Source organism: Barbatula barbatula, assembly GCF_947034865.1.
Source record: "Barbatula barbatula genome assembly, chromosome: 10".
NCBI lineage: Eukaryota > Metazoa > Chordata > Actinopteri > Cypriniformes > Nemacheilidae > Barbatula > Barbatula barbatula.
The window spans coordinates 818,237-839,787 of NC_136773.1; the positions used below are offsets into that span (position 1 = coordinate 818,237).

The window sequence follows — 21,551 nt, forward strand, 5'->3', positions numbered from 1 at the left end:
AGAGAGAGAGAGAGAGAGAGAGAGAGAGAGAGAGAGAGAGAGAGAGAGAGAGAGAGAGAGAGAGAGAGAGAGGGGAAGGAAGTGATCTAGAGGAGAAAGTGTAAGAGCAGTAGTGTGTGTCAGTAATAGAAGGCAGTCTCGCTGCACTGGGGGAAAGAGGAGCGCTCTCATTGTGCCTGTTATATTCTGAACACGGACGGCTGGAGAAAACACTTTTCTCACGGGAGCAGAGAGATGGACTCAGATTCTGGAGATCAGAGTGAGGGAGAACTCTCTCCAGGTAAGACATGATGAATTCAGTGTTGTTTCTCTCTCTCTCTCTGTGTGTGACAGCACAGGCGAGCACGGACACGTGCTGTCATCTCTCTCATTAACACATCCGAGGACGGGATCTGGATGAGCAGCGGGTATATATGCTCTGGGTCATGAGAGCGCTGAGATTCCAAAGGTTCACAGACTTGAGCGGATGATGATGTCGGTGGTAAAAGCAAAGTGACAGGCGATGTGATTATAAATACAGTAGTCTCTCCCAAAGACTTTTAGTGAAATGAGTCTGAGGACAGACAGGTCTCCGTTGTTTCTTCCGGTCAGCAATGAAATGCCATTCTCATAGTTTTCTGTGATGCACTTTCTGTATGTCCACAACCGTCTCAGCTTTGTGTAGTTTTGCTTCTCCTAAGGAATTTTTCCAGAAGTGAAAGTAAATTGACATTTAAAAGAAACATAACTAGAATGGTCCGATCTCTAAAGATGGTCGTTGGCAATAACATTTGGCTCTGGCTGATGAAGAAACTTGCAGCCAAAATGTAGTTGTTGGTTTTGTGTTTTCGAGAGAGCCCTGGAGGAACAAACACTCATCATCCAGTGGAAACGATTAAAGTCCTTCAAAGAGCAGTTCATGTCAGTTGTGTGTGTGTGTGTGTGTGTGTGTGCGGGTTTTAAAGCTGCTCTGTGAATGAAGCGCTGAGGGAAGGTTTGAGGTTTTCATCTACTGTGAGGTTTGGCTAAAGATCGTCAGAGAGTCTCTTTCATGTTTCTGTTCTTCCACTGGCTGATTAACTTCTAGTTTTCGACTCAGACGTCAGACCCACAGACCACCCACCACAAGTCCATCCACTGACCGTCTGATTTGAAGTGCACACACAAGACCTGACAATGATATTCTCCGTTTCTGTTTGACCGGCTGCTGATATACATATTCAATCTAAAACATGTTGTGTCATTTCAACCCAACTTAATTAACCTATGCTGGGTTGTTTTAACCCATTGTTGCATTTGCCCATATTTGCCCTGCAAAAAATGACTTTCTTACTTCCACTTCCAGTAAAAATGTCAGAAAATTCATGAATCAAGAAATATTTTATTGATGAGCAAACTGACCTTAGAAAATAAGTCTTGTTTTAAGTCCAAAAATATGACATTTCAGTGAAAGGGTTTACCTTTTTCTTAGTCGCTCAATTCAAGATGATTTTTCTTACCCCATTGGCAGATTTATTTGAAAAACATGTTTTGTTTGCAGTGTGACCCCACATGTCTTTAGAGTGAACACACACACACACACTGTACTGTCTGAGGGGACTTTGACTAGTTTATCTTGTCTATAAAGTTTTTCCAAATTAATGTGTATATTATAACCATTACATGCTAATTGTATGTTTTTACGCAGTGAAAATAACACGTTTTTGACTGAAATTGTCAGTAAGCTGTATACAGTATACAACAGATGATGCATTTGTGCCAAAATCCAAAGGCAACCACCCATCGTTGAACACATTTTGAGTGCCTTCACGTCGTCCATCGTTCTTGGTTCTTTACGTCACGTGAACGAGGTGAGCTTCAGAAGTGGGCAGTATGAAGTTTCCAATGAAGGCGTGACGGCAGCATAAGTGAAGCAAACTTTATGCAAATAGACAAAACATAAGAGTCAGGAATGAAGACTGTATTTTGATGGATGCATCTTTCCCATCCTATACACATGGCACGCACACACATGGTCTACTCATGATGACAAACTGCACACTAGATTAAAGACACGACACATGGGAAATGAAACAGAACATGAGTTGAGTTTTAAGATCTTTCTCCTTTAATTATCAAGTAGGTTGAAGATGTTTGTCCTGAAAATTCTTCAGGAGAAATAAGAACAGACAAGTAGAGCACCTAACAGCATATGAAGATCAAATGTGGTCTCGCTCAGATACTGTAGTACAGTCGGAGATCTTCATGAGAAATGTGCGGTTCGGTGTGAGACGTGTTGTGATAAGATACTGAACTGAAGAAGCAGGTGATTGAATATCATTACAGTCCGTGCGTGTTAACAGAAGTCAGCAGGGAATATTTAAAGCTGCACACACAGAAGTCTGTGTTTTCCAGAAGCCAGCAGTTTTCTGTGGATAGCGCTGAAATGTTTTGCTTTGGCTCGCGCGTGTGTGTTAGTCATCAAAGCTCTTTCCAGTGACATGTGTCCATCTTAACGCTCTATTCCTGGAGAAATGACACAGGTTTGTGTGTGTGTTTGTCGTGTCAGCAAGCCTTAGTCTTTAAAAACATAGACACTGCTGCTTTAGGAGAAATAAGTGTGTGTGTGAGAGAGAGAGAAGCCAGACTTCATCACACTTACTGTGTTCATATAAAGAACAACATGAGGGCCTTTGAAGGACTGACCTGAGCCGTATCTTATGACGGGTGCATCACAAGGAAACCAACCAGAAAACTCGAGCATCATACAGTTTACAGACCATGGACTTACACAAATGTGTATGAGGGGATAGGGAACATCCTTCGTAAAATAACAAGTATTAGGGAAAAGCATTAACATTGAAACCCATCGCACCGCAGAGAGAGAAAGAGAGAGACCATCTGCAGACTGGCATGAAGAAAAACCTCTCTGTTTCTGTGAAGCCCACCAAAAGATAAAAGACAAGAGATTCCAGTTTTCTCCTCCTCGCAGCATGAATGTGTGTGTGTAAGCGCAGAAAGGAACTCTCCAAACACTCTTCTGAGTTTCCTGGCACTCCCAACACACTCATGGGTTTAACTGGCATGCAGACGGCGAGAGGGAGAATTTGTGCTGAAACAGGGGAATATTTTTCCACTTTCACGTTGAATAATGTCTCTTGATCAGAGCAAACGGATGAAAGTGTTTGTGTTCCCTTCGGCGTTCTCTCGGTTACCAGAGGAATTATATACAGCACACTGCATAACGTCTGTAATACGGAGTCGCCACAAGTATTGAGATACTGTAACCTACAATGTCCTGACAACAATATTTACAATAAATAAAATCCCTAGTAAAAACCTTTTCATTGAAATACATTGATTTCATGCTAAGTTTAGTTTAAATGTAGTAACATACGTACTGATATCAAATTATTATTAAAGTTTATTTGTAGTACACAATGCACATTTCCTCATATTAAGCCTTTGTTTTAAAGCACGCTCCCCGACCTCAAGAGATGCTCTAGCAACAGATGTTAGGTCAGAGGTCGTGGCCTTTATCCACATCTGTCTCCGGCTCCAGGGCCACTCCGAGCGGGTGCAAGTACACTAACATCTTGTAATTTAATCATATTTAAAGTCTTTCTATTTTAAGAGACTGTGGAATTGAATACAGAACGCACACACACACACATCACAGCTTCACTCTCTAAATGAATATGCTGAATTCATATTCTACATGGGCTCTGTAATTATAAAAGCATCCATTTGGAGAGCTGTGAGAGAAATCGAGCCAAGAGTAACACACACACACACACACACACACACACTCATCACAGTGTTATGGAAAATCTGGCAGGGCCGATGGGGACTGAGAGATTTTCTTCTTACTCAATGCGGTCAGCTTCACTTCTGCACGAGCTGTCTGTACCCCTACAGTAAATGTGATGCGTTTCATGTACAGCTCAGCACACAACTGAATCTGATAAGACCTGCTTTAAAAGAGTGAATAAATACACAAACTTTTCATTTTGCCAAATCACATTTGACATTCAATCTAATATTGTCAAAGGGTTTGTGTGAGGTTAAGGAGTTATAATAATGGCAGACATGTACACAATGAAGTTCTGTTAGTATACCACAAACTGCTGTGCATGTGACAGAGAGGTGCAGATGTCCTTATCTTTATCTAAAAAGAGAAGCGTGACTTCTGGCAGATCAGATAAACGGCTCTGAGTCCATCAGCACTGAAGCATAAGACGAAAAATCCTCAATCCTGGGTGGAGGAACATTTGGGCATCGGGGTTCACGTAGCAGAAGTCTGTCGGGAGGGATGCAAAAACCATTTAAAAATCAGCTGCCGGGTGCAAAACCATCTGCGGTCTGTGCTGAGTCTGGAAAATGCACGCGTGTGCCAGACCAAGAGCTCTTAAATCCATATAGTCAGCCTTCTTCTTCTGCGGCTACTGCTTTTCTGGAGGACGACACCTCAGTCATTCATCTGCTCTTTCTGTCTTTAGACTGACCAAACTATGAAACTGTCACTGACATAACTCACATCAGCAGATGAACTGTCTGCATCATTGAATATGAATACAGCGCCCTGCGTTTTATTGATATATCATCTGTAGTTCATCTTAACCAGCTTCTATAATCACCCGTATGCCATATGTACAGCATTAACTCTCTTATGCGTGATGTCGTACAGTTTTCTGTGAAGTATGCCAGATAGTTGGTGATCTATTGCATCCCACACAAACCACGGATTCATTTTCTTAGTCACCAAATGTCATTTCATGTAGAGAATCACGGATCAATGTATTCATGAATTCAATTGAAAATCGAAGATACAAGCCAAATGCTGATGGCAAGACAACACGTACACATACAGGTCATATGCTGTATATACTGTGTAGACGCAAGCGGATCAAGATTTTCAAACCTTTAAGAACAAAACATACTTGACCGAGTTTGCTGTAGATGTGAAATCATGATATACAGAAGCAGGTCTACATGGGGTCAATGCACTGTACCTGAGATCTGTGTGTTTAAAAGAGGGAAGCAAACTTTATCAAACCTTCACCTTAATGTCTCTGGATGAAAACACACTGACGTGTTTTACTGTACTGCTTTTACCACACGACCTTTATTCAGTCAGTCAATCAGTGATGTCTGCGCTATAAATTGATTTCAACAAATCACCACAGGGCAAAATCCAGCATTTCACAGACAGCGCTGACCTTTGTGTCACACACACACACACACACACTTATAATCACACAAAGTCATCATGAGGCCGGACTGATCTCAGATCAGATGAAATATGCGATGATGTCATGTGACACCTGAATCAGCTGGCTTATCTTAGAAGTGAATCACCTGAGCGAACAGACACGTTTCTACAGTACCAATACGTGTGAATTAAATGAAGCAGAAGTGCGGTAAGTGTGAGCAGCAGGTATTGATCTGGAATCAGAGTTCCTGATTCCAGTTTGCACATCATCCATGTGTCCCGCAAGGACAAAATAAACCAAGAGCTTCATTTTTGCATCACTGGTCACATCACCAGCCGTCGTCACAATCACTTTGTGAATTCCTTTGGGAAAAATGTAGTGGATGGAAAATCAAAGAAATGTTTAAGGAGATTCAGGATGAAAACAGCTTGGATGGCATCCTTTTCTGCTTTTGATCTGGACGATATTATGAGAACAAAAGAGATCTTGTTGTTTTGCATTATTACATCTAGGCCTGTGAGTTGTTCTTTTCTTGGCTCTATTGCATAAGAAGCTTTGCTCTTTCATCAGGCCAGAAGCTCAGGCGAGCTCTGCGTCTCTCTCTCTTCATCGTGGCTCACTCTTTCCTCTGCTCTCTTTTCCTTTCACATTTGACTCCTTTTCTATCTCATCATTGTTGCCCGAATGGAAAGAGTGAAGTGTGTTTGTCTTTTGAATGTTGACAGCTCTTCACAGGAGTGTTGGGTTGATGGTGATCCCACCACACACGACCGAGGACCTCCACACCCTTTATCACAGCGCCTGTGTGATAGACATGTGATGTGTCAACAGTGCATCATATTGAGGAGGAATGGGGGAGCACAATAACGTTTACATGTCAATGCTCATCTCAAAGTCCCTTATGACAAAAAACAAGCTTCTGACAAGAAGCATGTTTTTGTTCTCCTGAATAGTAAAGCATTGAAATCTGTTGAGAAATGTAAAGTTGATTTGCATGTGTCTTACCCTGTCCATGATGGTGGTTTTCACGAAAGGTTTGTGACATCTCTCTCACAAAAGCTCAGCAGAACTTTATACACCAGCAGACACTGACACGTGAGAGAATACTCTGTGTTTGTTTTACTGACAGTAGTTTCCAAACTACAACTCTGACTGCAATTCCAGCTTTCAAGATCAGTGTGTGTGTGTGTTTATGGTTTAGTGAAGGGGTTGGCAAGTAGGCCATACACAGAGGAATGGAAAGACATCGTATCTAGTTTTGTGAATGAAAAGCCGTCTGTGTCTTATCTGGAGTGAAGTTGGCACTGTTTGCAAAGAATATAATATCAGACTTCACCAAGAGACGCAGCATGGCAGAATTGACTGCGTTCTTGTTCACGTGTTGGTGCTGAGGACCCGCATTATAACGTTTCAATGCTTCACTTCATGCTGAAGGTATGAAACGTATTGCCGCTTTCTTTGGCCAATAGGCATATGACTGACAGGTAAATCAACCAATCACGTTCCGTCTTGAGCCGTGTTAATGTTTAGATTATGAAATCATGTGAAATTCAACCAATCAGGTGATGACTTCGAACGTGCTGAAGCGTTTCCAAAAAAGTGTGCCGTATGCATCAGGCGTTCAGCCAACGGTCTGTGGGCGTGATGTCTGAGACTAGCGATCGACAGACTCCTTTCAATATCTTTCAGAACTTTTCGAATTTAAAGCTCTCAATTGATTTTGAAATAAAACCTTGCTGCAAAAACATTCTCATAATTTTATTTTGAAGGTAAATTCACTACAGACGTGATTGTGACGGATCTATTTCAGAACCAGCTGCGGGCAAAATGGTGAAAATAATGCTGCTGGCGCGGGCCTGATATTATTGCTGGCAGCCAGTTTTGGCCTGTTGCTGACCACTGGTTTAGGGTGTGATGGGATTGAGGGAAGAGAGGCTGATCTCATGTTCTTGAAGTCCTTCAGGAGGCCACACTAAAGAGGCTTTCAGAAATCAGAAGGAGAGAGTCAGAGAAGACGGAGCATGAGAAAGACGTCGTTACTACATCATGATGTTAAGTGTCTGTGCATCACTTCCTGTGAGAGATCGAAGCACAGGTTTGGTCGTCCTGAGATCTGACAGAATTCCTTTCCTTACTGTGTACTGAGTGCTCTATTCTGCTCTTCAACGTGTTTGCTTTTATCTGTACTTTCTTTAAAAATGACACTTCCTGTCTAAACACCTGAGACAACAACTCACAACTGTTTGTAAAAGGTAAACACTCGTTCCTCTGATAACACGATGTGCTGTCATTGCTGAGCAGCAGTGTCTTATGGGACATGCACGACCACATTATTTGTGAACCTTGAAAATATTCATAATAGCCACATCCAAACAAAACAACACGCACACACATGCACAACAATGTTTGTTTATGTAAAATAACATATTTGTTTTTGTGGTAATATTTGTATTTTCTTTTCGGGGTGGAGGGGGGGTAGTGGGTGTTGTCGCGTGTATGTTGTATCTAGTGTTGTGTGTTTTCAACACCTTTTTAATTAATCCTTCAGTGTTTGAGAAAGACTACAGCTGACAGCTTCACACCCTCACACACGCACACACACACACACACACACACACACACACACACACGCACACACACACACACACACACACACACACACGCACACACACACACACACACACACACACACACACACGCACACACACACACACACACCAAGTAATAAATAGAATAAAGGAGGTCACAAGTCAATGCATCAGGGGTGAATTACCCACAGAAACACTGAAGCAGGAAGATCATGATATAAACAACATCTGAGACCAGCATGAATGTTCACGATTATGAGCTGCGTTCTGTACTCAAGACATACAGTAATATAGTCCCAAATAATGTCAAGTGAACAGAAATATAAATATCCATGCCGGTGTAAGGAATCTGCCGTTACGTTCATATTCCCTGAATTTTCATGCACATAATGATTTTTATACAGTACAAAATGATCAAATAAACATCATTTTGTATGAATGTGTATTCCCTCATGTCGCTGTGTGGCTGTCAGGTGAGTTGAAGTGAGATGTTGTGGCAGTCATTAGCACCATCACATGTCACTGCTATGACACGAGGCTCACGGAGGTCACTGCTGTCGTTATTATTCACATTATCAACCGTGTGTCCGCTGTACCGAACAAACACATACATGACGTAGCACTGGTCAAATGAGAATAACACCATTGTTCTCCTCGGACAGAAATGAGATATTCAAAACATTATTCCAGTGTAAAAGGAAACGTGTTCTTTATCTTAAATCTGCCACATTCTTTTCATACTGAGGTCTACTGTACCAATCCATTCTTTTAAAGAAACAAAGCCAACAAAAGTTTGTCTGTGTAATTTAAATAAATACAATGTAGATGTGAGAGAGCTCTGACATCCTTTGTTTGCAGACATCTTCATTTGGTATATTGTGATGTAATGTAAGAAGCAGAACTTTTCTGATCTCTGTCTACTGTACACAGGAACACAACACACACACACACACAGTGTATAATAAATCCTACTGCATTTAATATATAGAGACTAACGGTTTGTTGGTGTTCTGCGTGATCCTTAAAACACAGTTGTGTGTGCAGCGGGTCTGTGGATCAGGTGACACAGGTTTACATCATCAGAGAGAGAGAGAGATGCTGAACAAAGCCCTGATTCACTTTAACAACAAACAACAGCGAGAGAGAGAGAGAGAGAGAGAGAGAGACAGTGTAACACAGAGATGCGGATAATGTAAACACACGCCAATCGCTACCATGAAAAACTTAAAGAATATAAAGACACCCTAAGGACATAAAAGAAACAAGATATACAAAATCTCTAGAAACTAACCGCTTCTGGGAACATTGGAACGCACTTAATAAATCTCACCATGAAGAACTACCCATTCAGAACAGAGATGTATGGATAAACCACTTCTCTAACTTCTTTAGTAATATAACCAACAACCACGAACAAACTACCCTTGAAGACAAACTATCACCCTAGAATCAACTATTAAAGATTACCAAAACCCTTTAGATTACCAAATTACACTAGAGGAACTATGCCATAATATATGCAAACTTAAATCCAGAAAAGCAAGCGGAATTGATGGCATTCTTAATGAGATGATTAAAAACACGGACCAAAAATTCAAACTTGCCATCCTCAAACTGTTAAACACCATCCTTAATACAGGAATATTCCCCAGCATCTGGAACCGAGGTCTTATTACCCCAATCCATAAAAGCGGAGACAAATTCGACCCAAATAACTACTACTATGCGTAAACAGCAACTTAGGTAAACTCTTCTGTAACATCCTAAACAGCCGACTCACCAACTTTCTAAATGACAGAAACATTCTGAGAAAATGCCAAATCGGTTTCCAACCAAAATACCGCACATCAGATCATATTTATACCCTTCATACTCTAATCGACCAAGAAATTAACCAAAATAAAGGAAAACTCTTCTCATGCTTTGTTGACTTTAAAAAAGCTTTTGATTCAATCTGGCATGAGGGGCTTTTCTTTCAGCTTATTCAATTCGGCATTGGAGGAAAAACCTACGACATCATCAAATCAATGTACACGGATAACAAATTTGCAGTTAAAATAGGCAACAAGCACACAGACTTCCTCTCCCAGAGTCGTGGAGTAAGACAGGGCTGTAGTCTGAGTCCTACTCTATTTAACATCTACATTAATGAATTAGCTCGGGCTTTAGAACAGTCACCAGCACCCGGTCCCATCCTACTAGACACTGAAGTGAAATGCCTTCTGTTTGCAGATGATCTGGTGCTGCTGTCACCCACAAAAGAGGGTCTACAGCAACATCTAGACATCCTGCACACTTTCTGTCAAACATGGGCGCTATCAGTGAACCTTAAAAAGACCAAAGTTATGATATTCCAGAAAAGGCATAGTCGACAAAACCAACATCACAACTTTAAACTCAACAACGTGCCTTTAGAGCAAACCCAAAACTACACATATCTCGGTATAAACATCAGTAACACCGGAAACTTAAACAAGGCAGTGAACGACCTGAGAGACAAGGCACGAAGAGCTTTTTACTCTATCAAAAGGAATATAAAAATCCACATCCCAGCTGGAATTTGGTTTAAAATAATCCAATCCGCTATAGAACCAATAGCACTTTATGGATGTGAGGTTTGGGGTCCCCTCACCAACCAAGAGTTCACCAAATGGGACAAACACCCAACTGAGACCCTGCAAACAGAAATGTGTAAATACATTCTACGGGTACAACGCAAAACCCCAAACAACACCTGCAGAGCAGAATTAGGACTATATCCTCTAATAATTAAAATACAAAAAAGAGCGATTAAATTCTATAACCACCTTAAGAACAGCGATACAGAATCACTCCATCACAAAGCCTTACGTCATCAGGAGCTGAACCCAGAGAAAAGTTGTCTCATCCAACTGATCTCAGAACTAACTCTAAAACCCCAAACGTGTCCAACTGAACCCCAAACTCCAGCCAGAATTAACCAAATGATAAAAACACAAAAAGAAAAATATCTCAAACACTGGACAGAAGCAACAGCTCAGCAAAGTAAACTTGAATGCTATCGGTCATTAAACAGAGAATATAAAGCGGCAGAATACCTCAAAAGCGTATCAGACCCTAAACTAAGAAAAGTGTTGACCATGTACAGACTCAGTGAACACAAGCGCATGAGATCTAATTTCACCTTCATCTGTTATCACACTGCAACCTGGTATTTTCAACTGATGAAAGCTTTTCTGCTCCCTTGGCTTTTTTTCAAGTCCAAAAAAAAAAGATGTAGGTGCATCCATGTCATTTAACTTTGCAAATCTGGTCTTTAAAAGAGCTGTCTTTCCTCGTTCCTCCAATAAGCTCCGTAGAATTTTTTCTCATTTGCAACAGACTCACTAAAAGTTGAATTACTGTGGGTACAGTCACTGCCATGTCCAAGAATGGCTTGTTCAAGATTCTTTATTCTTGCTTTAAGTATTCCAGTATTATGTGCAGAAAACTGCTGGCAAAAGGTCTTAATATGTGTTTTACCAACATCCCACCATTGACTTAGTGACAGAAAATTACCTCTCTCCAAGCTTTCCAGAAAAGATCAAAGGAGTGAAGGAAAGTGCAGTCCTGCAATAATCTACTCTTAAACCGCCAATGTGAATTAGAAAACTTTGAAATAGACACAGAAACTGTAATAGATACAAAATGATGGTCAGAAATAAAAAAATGGCGTAATCGTACTACTCAAAACCCTTCCCCTATTACTTTTTCCAACATACAACCGGTCAGGCCTAGCCCCTGACAAGTAATTAGAATTAGCTTTAAACCATTTGTATTGTCTGATTCCAGGAAAAGCCTCTCTCCACACTTCAACTAAGTTGTGATCTTGAATTAATTTAATTTAACACTCAGCCGAAGGAAGATGAGGTTCATGATGATTCCTGTCTAAATTTTAATTAACAGTGCAATTAAAATCCCCACCAAGTGCAACAATATTACCTTGAGGACACTGTAGTAAGGCATCATAAAGTGTTTAAAAAAAGAAACTCGTGCTTGACCCATGTTCGGTGCATACACATTAATAAAGGAAAAATGCGTATCACCAACAACAATATCTGCTCTCAAAATTCGGCCAGGTATTATTTCAATCACATCTGGTTGTGTACCAACACGTGAAGACAACAGAATGACTATACCAGCACTAAGATTTGTGCCATGACTCAATGATATGCTGCCTTTACAACCTTTGCGCTTGATTTTGCTTATCGGTGTGTTTCCTGTAACAAAATAACATCTGCCTGTTTTAACCGCACATAATCGAACAAAACAATTCTCTTTTTTTCGCACCGACCACCATTAACATTAAATGTCCCAATGGTCAAGGTTGTCATAACCAAGAAAGAGAAAAGATGACTTTAACTGTAAGCTGCATTTTATTCCTGCAGCACTTCCTTGGGAGCTGACATCAGTGAAATAGTCCCCCATGTCAGATGTCTCACTATCATAACTTCTATCAAAAGACTGAGCCTCGCCACTCTCAGAAAGCTGCTCCATGTCAACCTGAGACAGGTCGACTGATGCTTGAGAGTCTCGAATCTCTCCTATTCCTACAAGTTCGCCTGGCTCTCCAGGGATTTCAACACTGTCTTCCGCAGCGACGGTCTCAGATCGGCCGTTTGCCGCACAGTGAACTTCAGTAACATTGTCATTCACTGGAAGCGATCCCTCATTCCCAGCATGACTGATATCTGCATCCCCTTTCGGGTTTTCATCATCTTTAGACACTTATCCAAAGCGACTTACAGATGAGGAAACATTGGAAGCAATTATAACAACATAGGCAACAAAATACATAAGTGCATCAAACTAGTCCATTAAAGCCTAGCACAGTATAAAAAGCTAAGAATAGTGCGGTTAGTAATTTTTTTTTAAAGAAGGAAAGGGAAGAGAATTAGGAAAAATCAATCAGCGACGTGTTGACGGAAGAGATGCGTTTTTAGGCGTTTTTTAAAGATGGCAACCGAGTCTGCTGATCTTGTAGCAGCTGGTAGATCATTCCACCAATGTGGAACAGATCCAGAGAAGGTACGGGAGAGTGACTTTTTTTCCTTTTTGGGATGGTACCACTAGTCGTTGTTCCTTTGCAGACCGCAGTGATCGGGCAGGAACATAGATCTGCATTAGCGAGTGGAGATACGATGGTGCAGATCCGGTGTTGGTCTTGTAGGCCAGGAGGATAGCTTTGAACTCTATGCGGGCGGCAACAGGGAGCCAGTGTAACCTGATGAAGAGCGGAGTTACATGCGCTCTCTTCGGTTCATTGAAGACCACTCTTGTCGCTGCATTCTGGATCATCTGGAGAGGTTTGATTGTGCAAGCAGGAAGTCCAGCCAGAAGCGCATTGCAATAATCCACTTTGGACAGGACAAGAGCCTGGACTAGGACTTGCGTAGAGTGCTCCGATAGGAAAGGTCTAATTTTCCTAATGTTGTAGAGGATGAATCTACAGGACCGGGTGGTGCTGGCAACATGACTTGTGAGGTTAAGCCGATCATTGATTACCACTCCCAGGTTTCTGGCTGTGCTGGACGGTGTAATCGTTGATGAGCCTAGTTGAATGGCAAGGTTGTGGTGAATCTTTGGGTTGGCCAGGATCACAAGCAGTTCCGTTTTTGCAAGGTTTAGCTGCAGGTGATGATCCTTCATCCAAAGCGAGATGTCACTCAGGCATGCCGCGATGCGAGCAGCGACCGTCGGATCGTCCGGTTGAAATGACAAGTAGAGTTGTGTGTCGTCGGCATAGCAGTGAAAGGAGAAGTCATGCTTCTGAATGACCGAGCCGAGGGATGTCATGTAAATGGAGAAGAGTAGCGGTCCAAGCACTGAGCCCTGTGGCACCCCCGTGTTGAGCTGTTGGGACGCGGAGACCTCATCTCTCCAGGATACTCTGAATGACCTACCCGAGAGGTAGGACTCAAACCATTGCAACGCCATTCCAGAGACACCCATAGCACTGAGAGAAGCCAGGAGGATGTGATGATTGACAGTGTCAAAGGCAGCAGACAGATCCAGTAGGATGAGCACAGATGACATGGATTATGCTTTTGCCAGTCTCAGGGCTTCGATGACTGAGAGCAGTGCAGTCTCTGTGGAATGAGCGGTCTTGAACCCAGACTGATTGCTGTCCAGGAGGTTGTTTTGCATGAGAAAGGAGGAGAGCTGATTGAACACAACTCGCTCCAGGGCTTTGGCGATGAAGGGAAGAAGGGAGATAGGCCTGTAGTTTTCTAGCAGTGTAGGGTCCAGGGTTGGTTTCTTTAGAAGCGGTGTGATGCAGGCCTCTTTGAACGCTGTGGGAAATGTCCCAGTGGTGAGCGAAGAGTTGATGATGTGGGTCAGAGCAGGCACAACCGTTGAAGAGATGGCCTGGAGGAGATGGGTGGAGATGGGATCCAGTGGGCAGGTAGTAGGGTGGTTGGAGCCAATGACCTTTGAGACATCAGCTTCAGACAGAGTAGAAAAGGCGGGGAGCACACACGTGTCAGGGATGTGGGCGGGTTCGACAGATGGTGGTGTAGAGAACTGGCTGCTGATGGCAGTAGTTTTCTTTACGAAGAACAATGCAAAAACAGCAGCTGTTAACTCCGATGAAGGTGCGGGAGCAGGCGGACAGAGGAGAGCAGAGAAGGTTTTGAAGAGCGTTCGAGAGTCCGGAGAGTTGCAGATCCTCGAGTGGTAGTAATCCGTTTTTGCAGAGGTGACGTCTACAGAGAAAGAAGAGAGAAGAGATTGGTAGAGAGAGAGGTCTGCAGGGTCTTTTGACTTGCGCCATTTTCTCTCAGCTGACCGGAGGCTGGCGCGATGCTCACGCAGTACATCCGATAACCAGGGAGCCGACGGGGATGGACGGGCTGGTCCAGATGCCAGGGGGCATAGGTTGTCCAAGCAGGATGAAAGCGTGGAACACAGGGTGTCTGTGGCATTGTCTGTATTCAAAAGAGAGAGCTCATCAGAGGTTGGGAGTGCAGAGAAGACACACTAGAGGAAAAACAGGAGGGAGGGAGAGACCGCAGGTTGCGCCGGAAGGTGACCATCGGTAGGACATCTGCGATATCCGGAGCAGTGAGGTCGAGGTCAAGGGTGACGAAGAAGTGATCAGACGTGTGCAGCGGGGTGACCTGAGAATGGTGAGTGGAGCAGTACCTTGTGAAGATCAGATCTAGATGGTTTCCAGACTTGTGGGTTGCTGATGTGGAAACCTGCTCGAGGAGAAATGATGCGGTCAGGTTGACAAAGTCAGCAGCCTGTGGCTTTCCAATGTGGATGTTGAAGTCACCTAGTACCACCAGGGGAGTACCATCCTCAGGGAAGGATGAAAGAAGCACATCAAGCTCCTCCAAGAAATGTCCAAGCTGACCTGGGGGACGATATATAACTACAAAATGACTTTTAACAGGGTGGGTGATAGTAACAGCATGAAACTCGAAGGAGCTGTTGTCATGGCGGTTTGATGTCTAAATGACATAACATGTTTTAAATCTAGATTTTTCACACCAAGAGGGATCGTTTTGATTGGCATCATAATTTTACCATAGCGGCTAAGTAAACGCTCAAGTGAATCATTTGAAATGAACGGGGGAATATTTGAAAGAGTAATCTTTTTTGAAGGGCTCTACAGTACCATGGACTCTTCCATTACAACCAGCTTTATTCATTCTAGATGCGGACATAATGTTTCGAGCACCTATTTCACTACTAAAGGCTACGACTATGAAGGCTATTCAGGCAATCCTCGACAGCTATAGTTTCATCTGGTACACATTTACACCCATGGCGGGGTGTTAGAAAATTAAACCCATCAGAGTCAGACGGCATTATTTTGGAATCTCAAACTGAGTACAAATGTAAAACTCTCTACCCTGTATTTCCAAAGTGTTTAAGAAAGAACAGAAAAGAAAACAGCGTAAAGACTCACTCAAACAAGCCGCCACTCTCTCGAAGCCTCACGATCACCTCGCGCATGCACACAGAGAGCGAGAGAGAGAGAGAGAGAGAGAGAGAGAGAGAGAGAGAGAGAGAGAGAGAGAGAGCCTGATGCACAAACACACAAACAGAACACATCTGTTTAGTCATGGCTAACAGCTGCTCATGGTTAGCAGTTAACACTGTTCATCTGAGATGGCTTTGAAAAAACATTTATTTGTGAAGTTTGTAAATGTCTGAACGGCAGGTAGTTCATATGTTGATGAAATGTTGAAAGTACTTGTTGATTTTCTTGCCTTAGAAGAGCATGACTGCCGTCTCATTGTGGCTAAACATCTAAATGCAGAGGTTGATACATTGAACTACATGAAGTATTTTAAACCTGGCCTTAAGATTGTGGGTTTAGTTTTAGTTCATTTTGTTATGAGTGTCTCTGGAATGGCTTTGCAATGGTTCAAGTCTTACCTCTCGGGTAGGTCATTCAGAGTATCCTGGAGAGATGAGGTCTCCGCGTCCCGACAGCTCAACACGGGGGTGCCACAGGGACCACTAATCTTCTCCATTTACATGACATCCCTCGGCTCGGTCCTTCAGAAGCATGGCTTCTCCTATCACTGCTATGCGGATGACACACAACTCTACTTGTCATTTCAACCGGACGATCCGACAGTCTCTGCTCGCATCGCCGCATGCCTGAGTGACATCTCGCTTTGGATGAAGGATCATCACCTGCAGCTAAATCTTGCAAAAACGGAACTGCCTGACAGACCTTTCCTATCAGAGCACTCTACGCAAGTCCTAGTCCAGGCTCTTGTCTTGTCCAAACTGGATTATTGCAATGCGCTGCTGGCTGGAATTCCTGCTTACACAATCAAACCTCTCCAGATGATCCAGAATGCGGCGGCAAGAGTGGTCTTCAATGAACCGAAGAGAGCGCATGTAACTCCGCTCTTCATCAGGTTACACTGGCTCCCTGTTGCCGCCCGCATTAAGTTCAAAGCTATGCTCCTGGCCTACAAGACCACCATTACCATCGTATCTTCACTCGCTAATGCAGATCTATGTTCCTGCCAGATCCCTGCAGGCTGCAAATGAACAACGATTAGTGGTTCCATCCCAAAAAGGAAAAAAGTCACTCTCCCGTACCTTCTCTGGATCTGTTCCACATTTGTGGGATGATCTGCCAGCTGCTACAAGATCAGCAGACTGTTGCCATCTTTAAAAAACGCCTGAAAACGCATCTCTTCCGTCAACACGTCGCTGATTGATTTTAACCTCTAATTCTTTTCTGTCTTCTTTAAAAAAAATTGTACTAACCTCAATATTCTTAGCTTTGTATACTGTGCTAGGCTTTAATGGACTAGTTTTGATGCACTTATGCATTTTGTTGCTGTAATTGTTATGTTGGTATAATTGCTTCCAATGTTTCCTCATCTGTAAGTCGCTTTGGATAAAAGCGTCTGCTAAATGACTAAATGTAAATGTTATGATGCTTCTTTCACAAATGTTTGAAAATGGCATCACATACTGTTCAATTTAAGTTTTGTACATTGGATTTGATGGATAATTTAATTTCTCAACAAAGAAAGATATTTTGATATCAAACAGTAATTGGAGCACAACCTCTGCCTAAGGTGAAAAATTAATTTAGAAAACAGGATTTGTCTCCGGAGCGTCCAGAAGTTTGTGTGTCTGGATCATCTCTGACCTGAGTATCACCAGCGCCTTGTCCTAGCGGTTGAGCTCAGGTAGTTTGTCATTCAGAGGAAAGCTCATCATTGAAAGTCTTTGTAAAGGTCAGAAGAGGCTTCATCTCCTTACCTGACAGCCTGGCATGAGTGAGTGGAGGTGAATTTCACGCTGCTATCCTCTCCCTTTGAGATATGAGAGATCAGATCCTCGGTCAGGCATTTCTGTGGGATTCTCAGACAGAAGAATGATGTGTGTGAGGCAGTGAGCGGCAGTGATGGGCTCTCTGTTAATGATAAGCACTTCTCTTATAGCAACTGAGAAACAAATTTCCTCTCGGGTTGCCCACACCTGCCCACACGCTCACGAAACCCGCTGACGTTACATCATGATGGCCTATAACAGACACAGAGATCTGTTCCCAGGCCTCAAGAGCTGCCTCTCATCTTCAGTCAGAAAACACCAATACGGTACAGCATATGATGAAAACTCATTTAGTGAAGGTTTATATGTGACCCTGGGTAACAAAACCAGTCATAGCAGCACGGGAATATTTGTAGCAATCGCCAAAAATCATCAGGATTAAAGTACAGATCATGTTCCATGAAGATATTTTTCTGTGAATATATCAAAACTTTATTTTTGTGAGTAATATGCTATGCTAAGGACCTCATTTGGACAAGGTGATTTTCTCAATAGCCTATTTTTTGCACCCTCATCTCCAGAGTTTAAAATATAGTCCAATCCTAACAAACCATACATCAATGGAAATTGCTATAATTTACATTAATGAATAAGCAAAATAAACTAAAATTTACATTTCAAAGCATCTTTGTTAATGTAAATACGCAGCTCCGTGGATACTCAATTGCTTTAATATGATATAATGAAAACATAGAACAATTCTGGATCATTAGTTTGACTGTAAGTCAATGATGTCCTCTGTCGTATGGGCAAACACATCCAGTGGCTTCACCTCATGCCCCTGGTCATTGCACAATCCAGTCATTGACTGTATGAGTGGAATATCCTTTACTTCGTAAATCGACCCGTAAAGTGTTACGCAATTGTTTCCCCTTTACACTTTTAATATAAAGTATGCCTTAGATAACAACAACATACAAAACAAATGTAGAAAGCACATGCCGTACGAGACTATGATGAGTAGATAGGCAGCTTTCGATAAAACAGTTAGCACACACCTCCTGAAGTGCATTACTCATGAGACAAAAAACATCAACAATGCAAAGAAAACTAAAAAGAGGAAGATTTCCACGATCATAAGCGCTCTCTTAGAAAAGCCCAAATCTGAACTTGTGTGTTCTTCCTGAGATCTGAGTGTAGCGTACACACTGAATCATGCAGCTCATGGGCGATTGTTTTCTGGGTCTATACGAACAGTAATATCAACGTGTGATGTTTAACCAAGTGAAGATTCAGAGGAGAACTGTGCTAAAGTCTCAGATGAAAATATGATACCTAAGAGAGAGTGCCAACTCTTCAGGCGGAGCAAACAGCTTGGGCTTATATTAGCACAATCCATTAGGCAGCGAGGTTGCAATGTATTACATTACAAAACAAAACAAACTATCAAGCTGACTTCTGCAAACACAAGGATGCTCAGAACTGACATCATATTTTTGTGCGGTTTGTGAAACGGCTTTGAAGCCAAATTTGATTTCAGTACAGAAGAGCAACTGAATGTAGGGAACAACAGTGCTCATCACATTAACAAGCCACGTAAAACTAACTAGCAAATAAACAAGAAGAAACGTTTTAAACCCTTGAGTGTTTTCAATTAAAACCCAACAGACCTCCTGTCTTGGAAATACCTTTGGAACACTTTTGTCTATGATTGCATTTTACGTGACATATTTTAGTAGTAGATGACCACAGGGTTCATGAAACAAAGTACAAATGTTTTTAAATGGACTTTCCTGGAGCATTTCACTCAAATATAACATTAAATGAGTAGCAAGGAAGGGATGTGACTTCTCTAAATGCTTTTTCATAAAAATCACATTTTTCATGTGTTGACAGTCTAATGGAGGATATAAAATTTTAACAAAATATGTTTCAAGTAGAGATGCTTTTGAGTCTTTTAAATCAGAAAGATGCATTCCATTTGATGACTACGTAGTGAGTTTGCTTTCTTCTCTTCACAGGTCAGGAGAGTTTCAACTCCAAGAGTTTGGCGCTTCAGGCCCAAAAGAAGATCTTGAGTAAAATGGCCACCATGGCCGTGGCGAACCTCCTCACAGATGACACCAGCAGTGAGATTCTGGACGAACTCTACAAGGCCAGTCGTGAGTACACCAAGAGCAAAAAGGAGGCCCACAAAATCATCAAAGACGTCATCAAGATCGCTCTTAAGATCGGCATTCTCTACCGTAATCACCAGTTCAGCCATGAGCAGATGGAGACCGTGGAGCGCTTCAAGAAAAAGATGAACCAGGCGGCCATGACGGTGGTGAGCTTTTACGAGGTGGAGTACACATTTGACCGCGGCATTCTTTCCGACTTGCTGATGGAGTGTAGGGACCATCTCCACGAGCTGGTGGAGCATCACTTGACGGCGCGCTCCCACGGTCGCATCGACCACGTTTTCAACCACTTTGCACACGTGGATTTCCTCACCGAGCTGTATGGACCGTCTGAAGAGTACCGACTCAACCTCAGGAAGATCTGCGATGGGATAAACAAACTCCTGGATGAGGGTGTACTTTAACCCAGCCTCAGCTCCATCGGGCTTCTGAGAGTTGAACTGATGTCTTGAGAGTTGAACTGATGTCTTCTATGAAACTTTTGTGTGTTTTATGTTTATGTGGGAAAGATCGGTTTGTCATGATAACTTGATCATGTGATTGTAACCCAACCTGTAGGGATGGGCACCCAGACACTAGTTAAAATGCCACCCACTGCATACCGGGTGATTGTCTGAGGAGATTCCTTTAAGGTGTCCTGTAAACCTGCCCTTTTGTGAGCAACTGCAGGAACGTTTTTAATTACAATGCACTGTGTGAAAATCAGCCTACCTGCCCTTAAGAATGGCCTAGCAATGCAAGCCTAGCTTTCTATAAGAGCCGGCGAAGATTGGAGAAGTTAAGCTGTTAAATAAGAAAATCTCAGAAGCTTTGAGAACTTCTCTGATAAATGCCACGTATCTTTGTTGAACGGAGCGCAAGCCAAAATAAAAACGTTCATGAAGTGCAGTCGAAAGATTGTGAATAAACTTTGGGGTTTTGGTCGTCTTCTGTCTTCAGCTTTTTGTATCGACTCAGGTGTCCCATCCCATGAACATGTGCTTGGACTTTACAGATCCTGATGTTTCTCGGCATGTAAACGTTTGATTATACACAAGCTAAATGTGACCCCAGAGTGTAGCACTATTTCTCTGTCATTAAACATTCCTTATGAACTCCCTCGGGTGTCCTTTTGTCATTTTAACTTACTCCGATTGGTCCGTGTTTGACTGGAGGTGCTGGTTATCTAAGGACTACAGATATAAAGTGTATGAATGGGGGGAATGCAGTGCTCAATATGGCGGCTCTAGCGACAGTGAAAACAGCCAATCATCAATCAGTGCAGACGGATGATGCTCAGTGGGAGGGGCTCTGTGCAGAGAGATTCTGTATTGCCAGTCTGAATGTGCACAGGTGCAGGAGCAGTCTGCTGAAAGGTTATTTTTCATTTCAAACTGTCATTTGAACTAAAAAAACTGAATATTCATAGAATAGAAGTCACGTGTAGTTGTTTGTGGGGCAAAGTGTTATTTTGACATTATCAAGCAAATTTAGAAATATCCGCCTTTAGGTTTACCCTCAACTTGATAGGACTTGGTCGTGGACGACTGAAGTATCTGCTTGATTTGCAAATACAGCCACTACATATGTGTTGATGAAAGCACTGAATTGTGGCAAAACTGAACAATCCAGAGACCACTGCTGCAAATACTTTTACTCAAGAAAATGCTTGCCATTTGTCATAATGTGTTTTTTGAAACCTTGCTTTTCATCTAACATAATGTGTTTATTATGTAATCCCTCTTTATTGATGACTTGAGGAGAACAGACTGACAACATTTGACAGTTTTTCCCATTACGGTGGTCAATGGTGGCCAAGCATTTTCCCCAATATCTGTTCATCAGAACAAAAACGT

General features: G+C 42.3%; 1 protein-coding gene across 1 annotated transcript; it reads left to right on the forward strand.

The window, feature by feature from the left end:
• Positions 1-20,815, forward strand: tnfaip8l3 (tumor necrosis factor, alpha-induced protein 8-like 3). Its single transcript, XM_079465518.1, has 2 exons — positions 1-280; positions 19,558-20,815. The coding sequence occupies exons 1-2, from the start codon at positions 235-237 to the stop codon at positions 20,118-20,120; spliced, it is 609 nt and encodes a 202-aa protein (XP_079321644.1). The 5' UTR covers positions 1-234; the 3' UTR covers positions 20,121-20,815.
• Positions 20,816-21,551: the final 736 nt, after the last annotated feature.